Genomic DNA, 14,119 nt, shown 5'->3' on the forward strand with positions numbered 1-14,119 from the left:
AAATAGAACAAGTACATACAGAATTTTGATTTGTTGTCGGTCAGTGTGAAGTGTCCCCGAAAATTAGAATTTTGATTTGTTCCCGGTCAGTGTGAAGTGTCCCCGAAAAATAGAACAAGTACATGTGCAAGATGTCAAGAAACTTCAATGGTTAGGGGCACCTGTTATTTTTCCTCCTGTTACAACGCACGGGCTATTTCGCTAGTTTTTAAAAATTGAATGGGAGCACAGAATATCAATTTAGTAAGAACTTTGACGACAAGTGAGCCAAATTTTACACAAAATGTTGATTTGTTGACAGCAAGTACGAAGTGTCCGCAAAAAATAGAACAACTACATACAAAATTTTGATTTGTTGCCGGTCAGTTTGAAGTGTCCTCGAAAATTAGAATTTTGGTTTGTTACAGTACAACGCACGGGCTATTTCGCAAGTTATTAAAAATTGAATGGGAGCACAGAATATCAATTTAGTAAGAACTTTGACGACAAATGAGCCAGGTTTTACACAGAATTTTGATTTGTTGACAGCTAGTACGAAGTGTCCCCAAAAAATAGAACAATTACTTTCAAAATTTTGATTTGTTGCCGGTCAGTTTGAAGTGTCCTCGAAAAATAGAATTTTGATTTGTTACAGTACAACACGCGGGCTATTTTGCTAGTTTTTAAAAATTGAATGGGAGCACAGAATACCAATTTAGTAAGAACTTTGACGACAAGTGAGCCAGATTGTACACAGAATTTTGATTTTGTTGACAGCCAGTACGAAGTGTCCCCAAAAAATAGAACAAGTACATACAAACTTTTAATTTGTTGCCGGTCAATTTAGTAAGAACTTTGACGAGAACTGAGCCAGATTTTACACAGAATTTTGATTTGTTGACAGCCAGTACGAAGTGTCATAAAAAAATAGAACAAGTACATAAAAAAATTTGATTTTGTTGCCGGTCAGTTTGAAGTGTCCCCAAAAAATAGAAAAAGTACATGCAAATTCATTCGCCCACCACGGGGCACGAACCCACGACCACAAGGTTAAGAGCCTTGCGCTCTACCAACTGAGCTAGATGGGCTTTGTGTTTAAACTTTGCGGATAGGTTAAATGGCGTAGAAAGTAGCAATGTTGAAATCCGTTAAGCATCCCACATGACACTGCGGATCATACTAGTGCCACTCACAGTAGTCAGATTCTGGAGCCCAAAATGTTCTTTTATGTTTGACCCTTAACTTTTGCACGGTTTCATTTAAAATATTATCAGATACAAAAAGACTACATGGTCTTGCACAATGCTTCCTTGCTTCAGCTACCCATTCGCACAAACACCAGGGCATAACCATGGGCAGCAAAACTAACACTATAACAAGGGTAGTGCACATGGCAATCTACATGACAAAATGGACGCACATTGTTTCTATCTCTGTTGGAAATTGAACGTCTTTATGCAGTAAGCATATATCATAGCGAAGAAGACAGTGAAGCCAGCCAGCACAACCGCCACGACGCCCATGAAGTCGTTATCATAACCGAAGTAGCTCTTGATGAAAGCTGAGACTTGCTGATCGGGTTGACCAGGCACCTTGATAAGATCTTCCACATCCCCGTACTGTGACACAACAAGCCCGTAAACTGTCCATGCCACCGGGCAAAGCCAATAGTACCAAATCCACCATTTTGGGATTTTCTGAAGTAAAACGGAAGCAAAAGATTAGATGAACCTACAACGACTGCATTGCACAAGGTTCATGTTCTTAAATTAGTTGTAAAGGTAAAAAAGAAGGTGTGGCTCACCGATCTTGCAACGAAGAACCCTGAGAAGAGATTGAAAAAGGAGTAGAATGCAGCGGCAAATATAGAAGCAACTTGACCATTTGGCGATATGGAGACAGTCATCATGCCATAGTAAGTGAAATACAGGAAGGTGAAGAATGAAACATAGAAGAACCAGAAGAACTTTACTAGTGTCCACTCGAAAGACATCATCGGGTAGACGATAAGAGTATAAACCAGAGTCTCAACGAACACATATGGTATCTCCACAACTACCTGAATAGACATATTCAGTGCATTAGTATCAAACAGTTATGCCTTTTCTATTTAACCACTAATGTTTACTGACCTGAGCGAGGGCATAGGGTATAGCTGAGTACATTCCAGCTGCTTGCTCTCTGTAAAATACAGTCCTTTCCACAGCAACAACAGGTTGAACACAGATACAATTCTCGCAGCCAACGAACATGACAGCGGCATACATTGATCCCACAATGACTAAAAGATCACCCGAGCTCCTCCTGCACCAAGTAACAAATAACTGAGCATCCCGTAAATACGCTTTCAAGAAGGATCAATGGTTGTGCACATGATAATAGCTGAGCATTATAAACATACATCTTTAGACCAACCCTCCAGAATATAACCCCCAGCACTAAGGCCGTAACAAATGCAAAGAACATCCTGACGAGGTTGTAATCAGGACTTCTCCAGTAAGTCCACCATTGCTTCCAGAGACAGAATTTAAACTGACCAAAGGAACTCTGTGAGTATTGAGAAGGGAAGTAAAGGTCGCTGGTACCAGGAGGTGGCTTGCTCAGCTCTTTGACTAATGCTTTATTCCGCCTGAAAATATTAATCCACACAAGGAAGTAGTTATAAACGCCTGAAGAGTTCAAGGTGCAGGAAGAAGTTCATTCTTCCGTAAGTTGCGGGATTGAAAGTTCAAACCATAATGGTGTATCACTAATTTACTAGAACAATTTTTAAGTAGTGCATGCTGATGCTGTAATGCTGCCTACGCTTCTTCTAGAAGTTTGTTTCTTTTTAAAAACGTCTCAACCCTATTTACAGGACAAAGTTGAGGGGACACTTCACTTACTGATGCATAGTCGAAGATTTGTAACTTTCGGCAAAATCAATCTTCAGTCGAACTTCTGCTGCTGCAGAGCTTACATCCAACATCCATGTAGCTGGGTTGCACTTCTCTTTGATCTTTGGGACTCCAGGAATTTCCTGATTTGATACATAAAACACAAATATTATGACATGATCTATAGACTTCAAATACAGGAACTCCAAAAAAAAGGTACCCTCATAGTTACAAGGTATATGCATAATGGAGAGTGGTTTGGATATCAGATTGCAGACCTGAAAGTATTCGACAACTTTATGGGAGTTCCTACCCAACGGTCCAGAATATATGACTTGACCTCCTCTTTTCAGTAATAGCAGCTTCCATGGTGAAACCCCAGAAGATTGTCAAGCACCAAAGTTATAAATAGAATATATGAGAAAAAAGTATCCAAAAGATGCATTACCTCATCAAAAGCTTCAAAAATGTCTATACTTGGTTGATGGATGGTGCAGACAACAGTTCTTCCAGTATTGACAGTGTTCCGAACAGTTCTCATGACAATTGCGGCAGCTCTTGCATCAAGACCTGAAGTTGGTTCGTCCATGAAGATAATTGAGGGGTTTGCCACAAGCTCTACAGCAATAGTCAACCTCTTTCTTTGTTCAGTCGACAGACCGTTCACACCAGGGAGACCCACAATAGCATCCTTGAGACCGCTCAGTTCAATTAGTTCCATTACTTCATCCACAAATACCTACAGAAAGAAACAAAAGTTAATCCATCTAAACAGTTAATCAACTTCATTCACCCCACTCAGAAAAAAGGAACTTCACACACAATCTTACTCCAGCAAACACTTCAGTGAGTTGAGTACCATAGTTGCCATACAACTCACTAGGGGTATTAAAAAAGGGTTTTTCATCAACCTGTGGCGACCATGCTATACATTTTTTAATCTAGCACTGTGGCTTGGATCGCGTGGAAGAGGAAACTGAACTAAAAATGCTACAGCCGGTTTTATCCGTGTTTGAATGAACCCGTTTTTAGCACCCCCTACAACTACACAATGGTTTTCACTTTCAGTGAGATTTCAATGAAATTTACTGAATTTCAATGCACACTGCAATATTTACCGTTCGGTCAAAATATTTCAGCAATTTCAGTAGTACACATGAACTCAAATATTTTTCAAAAATTTCAAATATTTGGTTGAATTCAAGTGAATGTTTCGGCCCTTTGGCCGAAATGCAAACCGAAATCACTGAAATTCACTGAATTTTGGTGATTCTGGTTCTTGCTGAAAATTTTCTGAAACTGAAAGTGAAAACCTTGCCAAATGCAACAGTTGGAAAATTGAGGTCGTAATAAGACACAAGAGCGAACCTTCTTCTCTTGATCAGTGACCTCCTTAGGCAGGCGCAGGAAAGCAGAGAAGAGTAGCGACTCTCTGACTGTGATCTGTGGAGAGTGGATGTCATTTTGCTCGCAGTAACCCGACATTCTTGCAAATGTTGCTTGGTTCTTAGGGTAACCAGATATGTAGACTTCCCCTTCAATGTATCCACCAGTCTTCCTCCCAGACAAGACATCCATGAGGGTGGTCTTTCCAGCTCCACTCACACCCATAAGGGCAGTCAAAACCCCAGGGCGAAAAGCGCCAGATATCCCTGACAGCAGCTGAAGCTTATCAGCGGTTACTCCTTGAGTCTTCATCTCCTGACAGATTCGCAGTTTGCAAATGAGATTATATAACAACACTGTGATGCACAACAAATGTGTCATCAAATAACACTCTCAAGTTTGTAAAGATATGTATCCTACATAGTTCATAGGGATGTCATAACAAATATGTTAATTTCATAATTTGCAACCACCAGGTCCTCGCAGAAAATTGCTACGATCATGCATTAGCTGAAAAAAATCCAGGACTGAAAATGGGCTGTTCTAAGAGAACAACATATAACTTGAAGTTCACACTAAAAATGTTTGCCAGCCTAAAAATGATGTATTAAATCAGCGACAATTAATATGGATCGGAGGGAGTACGTAACTATAGCATGATAGGGAAAATCTCATAGTCACAGAACATCAATGGGCAAAGGTACGAGGATGCAGTTTAAGAAAAAGAATAAAGGGACACGCATACATACCGCAGGCATGTCAACATAGTAGTTTATCTCATTGAAAGACATGGAGAGAGGTTCAAACGGAAGAACCATCCCTCTTCCTGGAGCATATCCAACAGACCTATCAGAAGTATTTGGGGAACGGCCACGTAATTGTTCAAGCACCTTATCCACTACAGAATAAGAAACATCGTTAGAACTGGCCAATATAAGAGGCATGTCTTTTTCCGAAGTGTATGTGAGTTTTTTGGGGGGCGGGGAGCTTACATGTGATGATTGAGTTCGGGGATGTAGGTTCTGTTGTTCGAACCGTAGTTCTCTGTGTTATATGTGGCTCCTTCTTTTGCTCAAAGTCATTCTCTGGAAATCCATCAGTTTCTTCAGGCAAGATGGCTTGCGGTTTTCCAATAGCTATGCAAAGTACAAACAACGAATTAATTATCCACACCAAATAACACAGTTGTGTATTTCGAATACACCTATATATTTACGCAGAAAAGAAAGTTGCCAGAATAAGCAAACAATAAAGTTGACAGATGCAAGTCATGACTTACCGTTCAGGTACATGAGCGATAGTGTGAATAGCACATTGAACACAACGGTGAACCCTAGAAGGGCACCTGCTCCAATCCAGTACCACTCCTTGTCAGTGAATACACCTGCATTTTCTAGAACTGCCACTCCCAATGGCCTTCCATCAGCTATCTACTGATACACAAGAAAAAAAGTCAAGTAACATGTTTGTATGAGATAACAGTAGTAAGATGAACATGAGTTAACTTACAGATTGGTCCAGCCACCTCGGAGAATCCATCTCATTGACAGCAAGAGCAATGTATGCATACGTAAGAGGTGAACACCAATAACCCCATACCAGCCATCTTGGAATTGCATCTGTAACAATGAGAAATGGTTGATATTTGAAGTAACATTTGAAATGTCAAAATTAACGGTGATTTATTTCGACTGCTACGTCAAGACTCTATACTGAAAAATGCCAGCTATAAAAAGGTTTAGATAAGTGATTTAGGCCCTTTGAGGTATAAGGTCCCGGTAGTTGTATTTTATTTCAAGAGATAACTTTTCTGATTCATTTGTGAAGAATCTTCATCGATGACAGTAAGTGGCCAAAATGACAGTTCTTGCCTGCGCCTTACATGTATTCCTGTTCAGACACAATCAATAATTTCTGGAGTTGTGTACCAATGGCACCAATTCAACAATGTCCATTATGTTGGCAAGGAGAATGGTAATCTATATGTGATGGTATGCATGGATGATTACCTCTTGGTAGGATGAATCCTCCCATTACAAATATGATCAGAAGGGCAAGAGATCCAGCGGTATTAGTGACGACAACAGTCCTACATAAGCCAGCAACAAGCCTGAACAATCCTCCAGCCGCCTGCTGGATCAAGAATACTATAAGCAGATGTTTGAAGAACCTGCACAATGATGAGCATTGCACTCTTAGGGCCGTAAAGCAAATATTGAGCTCAATAATATTACAATTTTAGTGGACAGAACAATTGAGATGGCCCACCTGCTAGCTTCAGGGGAAAAGCCTATGAGGTAGTAGGTTATTACAACCCAAATTATTGACTCAAGCAAGGCCATAGGGACTTTCAGGAGAACATTTGGAAGTGTAAAATGCCATGGCCGATAGAATAGAAAATCTCTATGTTTGTAGAATACAGGTAGCCTTGCGAGAGTAAGGGTTGCCTCGGCAAAACCATTGAACATGTTAGCTATCATGATAAATATAAGTGCCCCTAGGTAGACTTGGCCATCTTCCTCATTATCTTCATGGAGCGTTGTACGCAAGAAAACCGTTGATGCTACTAGAGCAACTATGATTCCCTTCAAAAGAAAGGAAGACAAAGAATCACATCTATGAATAGATAAGAAAGCACTTCACCATTTAAGGTTATCTTGGATCTAGGTACCTGGACTATTTTGAAAACGTAGATAAATGAGTTTCTCTGCATGAGAAGCCATTCTTTGGAGAACGAGGTCTTGAGAAGCTCTGAAGTTGAAACAGACTGATCGGAGAAAACCAGAGCAGATTTGTGGATTTTTCTCTTGTTGAAAGGAACCGAAAGCTGCTTTTTTAGGCTCTTCCCCATGTGAAATTTCCTGAACTTTAAAACAAATTCAGGTACTGATACATAGTGATAAGGCTTTTCATTCTGTATCCAGTATTGCGCCTGATCTTTCTTTGATGTAACCTGTGAAAAGTTGCATTTGTGAGAAAGGAAAATTGGATGTACTAACTATAAAAAATTGATCGTACCAACTCTTGCATGTAAACTGGATGTGTTAAGGCACATGAAATCGTAAATAAGCTACTAAAGCTCTAGAAATGATGTTTACCGTTAAAAAAAAAGTTTATATAGTCTTCACTACATATACCCATGCTGAATTAGTGAGATCCGTAGTAATTTGGACTTTTTAATGCTACGAACCTCTTGCAAGAAATCAGCAGCTCCTTTCCTCTCGGGGCAGCGGAAGCCGCACCTCTCGAAGAACTCGAGCACGTACTCCCTGGGACCCTGGTAGACGATCTGCCCCTCGGAGAGCAGCATGACGTCGTCGAAGAGGTCGAAGATCTCCGGCGCGGGCTGCAGCAGCGACACCAGCACGGTAGCCTCGCCCAGGTGGACAATCTGCTGGATGCACCTGACGACCTGGTAGGTGGTGGAGCTGTCCAGGCCGGTGGATATCTCGTCCATGAACAGCACCTTGGTCGGGCCGACCAGCATCTCCCCTGCAACCAAATCAATCAATACGACGTCACCAATGGCGAGAAGAATGCAACAGAATCACTGTTAATTGAGGGACGCGCCCAAAAACTACCTGTTGTGAGGCGCTTCTTCTGCCCGCCGGAGATGCCGGTCCGCATGTCGTCGCCGACCATGACGTCGGCGCACATGTCCAGCCCGAGGATCTGCACACACCAGCGGCATCAGGCATGGGGACATCATGGCCAATGCGCCGCGGATCGTTGGGAGGTGAGGAGAGAGAGGAAGGCGAGGCCTTCTTGGGTGCGGCAAAGAAGCGAATGCCTTGTCTGCAACTTCCCCCGCCTATCTACTCTATTTTCGGTTGTCTAAAACGATCACCGGAATCAAACAAGTTCCGAACTCCCGATGTGGCGACCCAATCGGCTCCGGCATGGCACCGCCAGTAAAGCTGCCGGCCGCCAGTCCGGCAGCAGGAGACGGTGGCGCGAACGCGTCAAGACATTCGTGCTCTGCTCGAGTAAATTTGACTTTCCACGGTACTAGTATTGTTTTTCTAGGATCCAGAAGATCTATTATAAAAATTATTCAGAAATGGAAATACAAATCACCCCAAAATTAAAAAAAAGAAAGATATCCAGGTCTGACAACTACCGCCAGTAGAACAAGCCATCGAAGCGCCGTTGTTGTTGCTTCCGTACCAGAGCCGACCTGACCTTGTCGATAACAGTCGAGAAGTCTTCGTGCAGGCGCCCCTAAGGATCAGCGCCTCTGGGGCCGTGGCCACCGTCGTTGAACTCTTGAATCGTTTTGAAGAATCTGACAAGGAAACCCTAACCTTGCGGCCTCGAGGAGCAGGATCTATGCCAGAGCTCCATCGAATCCATCTCGATGGATAAACTCGAGGAGGATAAGAACTCGGGAGACTAGCTTGAGGATGAAGCATTGCTATCCACCAGGACGCCACCTCAGGGAGGGCTAAGAATCCTAACCCACCTACTAGCGGAGCTAGGCACCAGGATTTCCCTCCCCATCACCGGGTTCTGAAACGACGAGCAGAGGGAAGGGGAATCCACAGACCCATCGGCAAAAATCGAGGGGGGGAGGGGACTTTGCCCTAGTGGCCTATTTTGTGCCTGGCCTATCACATTGCTATCATGTACCTAACTTTTTTAAAATAAACACGGTCGCGGTGCTTCTCTAGCCTTTCCCCTACAAAGCTACAATTCTACAAAAAAAAATCTTTCAAGAGTTAGAGCACACCTACCTTCTCTCGAACATCTAACTGCTCAAAATTTGAAGCGGTACTCGGCAAACTAAGCCTGCTTAAATTTGAGTAGTTCCCACCATTTATCGCTCAACATTCTCTCTCCTCACTATTGCTGGTATTCATGATGCAAACACCAATACGCCGCCCTAACAACGGCGGGCCGACTGATTTTGCATCTAAATTGTGATGCCGATGTAGTTCCCTACCCGAGCCGGGTACAAACTATGAGGAGCATTCCCATGATCCGGATGCATTTATCAGCGTGTTGGGACCGAAATTGCAACAGAAGTGTGTGGCAATAGTCACACCAGCTATGTCGAGCTCAGAGGAGGACGGCGACAATGAGGAGCAAGCCGCCGACGAGGTGCAAATCCTCTCATGGGAGGTGACCAAGCATGAGACGAGCACGCTCTAAATTCCACGCCGAGTGCCGACCGCCAAGCGATGCAGGAGCACCTCGCCATTTGAGGTGGCGGTGGAGTTCGAACACGACGTAGCGGTGAACCGTGCGACCTGGACGACGATGGAGGGACCGGGACGCGATGTTCGCGAAGCTCGGCGACTCCGACAAGGAACCGATGTCGTGGATTAGGAGGCGCACTCACGAACACGAGGCATCGTGCTTTCGCAAGGATGCGGTCATTGACCTCTCCTCTGATGAGGAGTAGTTTTAGCTTTGATTTTATGTTTAATGAGTGGTAGTTTCAAACTATAAGGTGTATTAGTTTTTTTCAAAGTCAACCATATGCACTTTACCAAATTTTTAGAATGAGGTATCAATATTAACATATCAAACTTGTATGATTATATCTATCATGAAAAGTATTGTCATATCTTTTTATTGTAGATATTGATAATTTATTATATAATCTTGGTAGAACATACATAAGTTTGAGTTGAATGAAAACTGATGCACCCTATATTCTAAAACGGAGGGGGTATAATTAAGCACAAGAGTATCTGAATCTAGTTTCAGTTTGTGCTTGAAACGAGCATGTGTGCAAAATTGAGCTTTAGAAGAGTTAAAAATTCAGAGGAAGGGCTAGGCGCAAAGAATTCCTCAAAATTTGAGGTGTTAGGTTGTAGGGTGTCGTTTCAGGAGTCAGAGTATGGGGAAACGCCTAGAGACGTTCTTACCCTGAGAATGTAGTCTGTCTGCAGTGTGCTCCCTTCGACTGAAGTGGCCTGCAGGTCAATACAAGAGAATTAAACTCAACATCAGCAGCAAGATAGACCAAAGTGTTGCATGATAATAGGTCATGAATGGTTCCAGGGTCGAGAGAGTGGGTATATAACTGTATATATACCTTCATGAAGAGGTCAACCTCTGGGTCAGGATAAATCCCCAGCTGCCTCTCCTTCTTGGTCAGCTCCTGGAGCAACTCTGCACGCGAAACATCGTCGATCAGTCTCAAGAACTGCTGGTGCCTGGTGCCACCACGCGCGCGATCGATACAGGACGGACAGCTCACCGTATCTGTGGCCTACCCCCTGGCACCTGGCGGAGAAGTGGAGGGTCTCCTTGACGGTCATCTCGCCGGCGTGGACGTCGTTCTGGCTGATGTACGCCGCCGTCTTCTGCGGCACGAACTCGTCCAGGGCGTAGCCGTTGTACGTCACCTCCCCGCGCACCTTCAGAGTGGGGTCCAACTTGCCGGCCAGCGCCAGCAGAAGCGTCGTCTTGCCTGAAGACGGTGGGCCGAGCAGGAGTGTCATCCTGGAGCGAGGGAAAACATCAATTTGAATTCAGGCCTCATTATCATTGGTTAAAGGAAAAATATGGTCTGTGTGGGAGTAGGTACCTGGACGGCCTTACGACGCCTGAGACGTCCTTGAGAATGTGGAGGGTCTTGGTCTTGGCGAGGCTGACCCCGGCGAGCCCCAGCATGGCGTCCACCGTGTCCAGCGTCGCGTTCGCCAACGTCGGCAGCGCGCGGCTCCCGACGTGGCACTCCGCCTCCACGTTCAGGCTCTTGAACCTCACCTCCGCCGTCGGGATCACGATGCCCGCGCTGCCAAAACCAAAACACGACACGAACAACAATTAATCTCTAAGACGCATGCATGGTCACCACCCCGTGCACTGCACTCGCTCTCCTGCATGCCTTGAAACATCACACGCATATACTAGATGTAGTACATGTTGAGGTACGTACCGATCAATGCGCGCGCGGAGCTTCTTGAGGAAGCGCTCGTTGTCCTCGTCGGCGACCCGGAAGACGCTCTCCACGAAGGCCTGCCGCTGGGGGCCCTCCAGCATGCGCACGTCCACCTCCTCGTGCGCGAACCGCCGGCGCCCGGCCTGGGCCTCGGACCGCAGGATGCCCGTGCGCAGCCGCTCGAACGACGGCAGCCGCTCCAGCGCCGCCCACCGCAGCGCCTCCTCATCGCCGCTCTCCCCTGCCCCGCTCCGCCGCCGGGAGGACCCGCCGGAGAAGTAGACGCTCACGTCCGGGCTCACGCTCTGCAGGCTGCGGCTTATCATCTCCATGGCGCCCGTGCATGCGTGCACTGCCTCGGTCTCGGTTGGCTATCGTCGTTATTACTGCGGGTTCGCGTATATGTAATATGTTGTCGACATGGCACGCATTGACAGACAGCGTAACGCAAACGTACCAAAGCTTGTGCTTAGAAGATGCCGGCTACATCGGCCGGCAGGATTCGTCACCTTTGACGTGGATGGATTGCTCCATTCCCAGCTTGTTTTCGGGACATGGACGGATTAGGATATGCCAGCGTTCTGCAGGACAGCTCCGGTACGTACTGTCACACGCACATTGTGTGGCGTCGTGGAAGGATAGGTGGGGACATGGAGCGCTCGTTCTACACTAGTGGCGGCAGGATTCTTCGACGGGACCAATCCAAACGGGTGCGTGCATGAAAGCCAAATGGTGAAGGGCGGGCATCTTGGTGTCCCAGTCGCATATTGGTGCCACTCTGATTGGAGCTGGGCGTCGGCGTCGCCTCTGAAGCGTTCAATGATTTGGGCGAAAGGTGACATTTCCATTGCCTGGGCTAATTAGGCGACAAAAGGGGCATCAGACGGGCGGATGGAGTAACCTGGATTTATATCCCTCGCCTGGCCGGATGTGGGAGACTGGTTAAGTGCCACTGTAGTCGCTGCCACTTGCTACACATGATTACGATGTTAACTATGCACTGCTGGTAGGTGGATGCGAAAAGGTCCCAGCTGTGGTGAAATGAGAAAAGGTCCCAGTTGTGATGAGCTCGGCCTCCTCGATGATAAGGTCCTTGGCTTGGTTGGAGCTAGCGTCGCGTCGGTTTTAATTTCTACCGGCCAGGCCGGACAAAAATGACAACATTGGTGACATAGCTGCCTACGGAAGTGCGGGCCAATACTATAGCTATAGCACCAATTGGTCAAAAGTGCCTTGGCAAATGCACTGACCGCAAAGAAAATCATGCATGAGAGCCAAAGTGTGAGCTTGGCCTCCTCGATGATCAGGTGCTTGGCTGGATTGGAGCTAGCATCGGGTTTTCTGCACAAGCGAAGCCGGGACAAATGACAACGTTATGATTCTCGCCGTTCTTCCCTGCAGCGTTATTACTGACATAGCTGCCTACGGATCAAAGGTATAGTATATATACGGGCACCGATTTGGTAAAAAAGGTACCTTGACAAGCGCGACAAAAATAAACATGCGGTGAGCGTGGATCGAACACGCGACCTTCAGATCTTCAGTCTGACGCTCTCCCAACTGAGCTATCCCCGCATGATGTTATTTTTTCACCCATAAAGCTCATATTTTTCTCTTAATTTTCGAGATTCGAGTGCTACAGAAAATGGACAGTGTTTGTAGAACTAATGAATTACTCTCAAGGGAAAGCATGAGGATTACACTTACATATATTTGGAATTACTTTGCGTATGACGGAATTTGGTCCAATGTCGGAACGATGGTACAAGAGGGCGCTTGGGACGTACAGGGATCGGACAACTTTTGCCGTACATGAAGTAGCCGTCTTTACATAGTATTACATAACCACTCCAATGTAGTATTCTGCTATGGTCATTGTATGGAAATTTCAGAAGTGACAACTTTTACAGTGGCAAATGATAATTGTATATTTTTTACATGCATGACATATCAAAGTGCATACTCGTTCGAAACAAAATGCACAAATTGACAAGTTCTCGCATTCATAAATAGAGCATAGATGTTCCAGTACCGAATCACGATCTACACTCTAATACAAAAAAGATGCTACATCTGATTTTAGATTTAAGAGACACAAACACATCTAAAACATATTTGATAGGATAGTCAATCTATAAAAATTCCAAGAACAATAGAAAATGTGCAAACATATGCGGCCAAGATTTCTGTGCTTGATAAAGTATGGAGAAAAACTTGTTCAAAATATTACAAGATTTCTAGTATGCTGATTGAACTTTGGTTGTTTTTAGCATAAGGGGGTGATTTTAGTCTGCTAGAATGTTTGCAGCCTTTTTCTAGTTGGATCAAAAACATCTACAACAGAGCTTTTCTTTCCCCTCTCGCAAGGCGACTAGGGAAATCCTTCCTTTTCTCGATCTTCACCGGCGGGCCAGTGGATTTGTATCCCCTCCGCCTGCCGCTCCAGCGCCCGGTGGCGGGGAGGGTATTTTTGATGCCTCGGATCTGGCTACTAGATAGTGTTGGGGAACACAGTATTTCAAAAAAATTCCTACGATCACGCAAGATCTATCTAGGAGATGTATAGCAACGACAGGGGAGAGTGTGTCTACGTACCCTTGTAGACAGAAAGCGGGAGCGTTTAATAACACGGTTGATGTAGTCGAATGTCTTTGCGATCCAACCGATCCAAGTACCGAACATACGGCACCTCCGCAATCAGCACACGTTCAGCTCGGTGACGTCCCTCGAACTCTTGATCCAGTTGAGGCCGAGGGAGGGTTCCGTCAGCATGACGGTGTGGCGACGATGATGATGAAGTTTACCGGCGCAGGGCTTCGCCTAAGCACTACGAAGATATGACCGAGGTGTGTAACTGTGGAGGGGGGCACCGCACACGGCTAAGAGAAACTTTGGTGTGCCTTTGGGGTGCCCCCGTCCCACGTATATAAAGGGGGGAGGAGAGGTGGCCGGTCCTAGGGGGGCGCGCCATGGGGGGAGTCCT

At 45.3% G+C, this 14,119-nt stretch overlaps 1 protein-coding gene and 2 non-coding genes across 3 annotated transcripts; all 3 read right to left on the minus strand.

Moving 5' to 3' along the window:
- Window positions 1–994: 994 nt before the first annotated feature.
- On the minus strand, window positions 995–1,067 carry TRNAK-CUU. Its single transcript has one exon. It is a non-coding gene; the product is annotated as a tRNA-Lys (tRNA).
- Window positions 1,068–1,200: 133 nt separating this feature from the next.
- Window positions 1,201–11,496, minus strand: LOC119268967 (ABC transporter G family member 38-like). The gene is made up of 22 exons (XM_037550689.1): window positions 11,134–11,496; window positions 10,780–10,989; window positions 10,450–10,694; window positions 10,285–10,361; window positions 10,115–10,162; window positions 7,823–7,913; window positions 7,432–7,733; window positions 6,913–7,194; window positions 6,510–6,826; window positions 6,251–6,411; window positions 5,751–5,860; window positions 5,521–5,671; window positions 5,234–5,377; window positions 4,991–5,139; window positions 4,224–4,556; window positions 3,304–3,594; window positions 3,134–3,217; window positions 2,865–2,998; window positions 2,381–2,608; window positions 2,112–2,283; window positions 1,784–2,038; window positions 1,201–1,676 (listed from the first exon to the last, which is right to left on the minus strand). Exons 1-22 carry the CDS (start codon window positions 11,466–11,468, stop codon window positions 1,407–1,409), a joined length of 4,389 nt encoding a protein of 1,462 aa, XP_037406586.1. The 5' UTR covers window positions 11,469–11,496; the 3' UTR covers window positions 1,201–1,406.
- A 1,142-nt stretch (window positions 11,497–12,638) lies between these two features.
- Window positions 12,639–12,711, minus strand: TRNAF-GAA. The gene has a single exon. It is a non-coding gene; the product is annotated as a tRNA-Phe (tRNA).
- Window positions 12,712–14,119: the final 1,408 nt, after the last annotated feature.

This window comes from Triticum dicoccoides, chromosome 3A, assembly GCF_002162155.2.
Source record: "Triticum dicoccoides isolate Atlit2015 ecotype Zavitan chromosome 3A, WEW_v2.0, whole genome shotgun sequence".
In the NCBI taxonomy this organism is placed as follows: domain Eukaryota; kingdom Viridiplantae; phylum Streptophyta; class Magnoliopsida; order Poales; family Poaceae; genus Triticum; species Triticum dicoccoides.

What these genes read in the sequence shown, in the direction of transcription:
- LOC119268967 (XM_037550689.1), bottom strand. Translation starts at nt 11,468, where the DNA reads ATGGAGATGATAAGCCGCAGCCTGCAGAGCGTGAGCCCGGACGTGAGC. An exon ending in CTCCGCGCGCGCATTGATCG is followed by an intron (nt 10,990 to 11,133) that starts GTACGTACCTCA and finishes TGGTTTTGGCAG; the next exon opens with CGCGGGCATCGTGATCCCGA. An exon ending in AGGATTCATCCTACCAAGAG is followed by an intron (nt 5,861 to 6,250) that starts GTAATCATCCAT and finishes TCATTGTTACAG; the next exon opens with ATGCAATTCCAAGATGGCTG.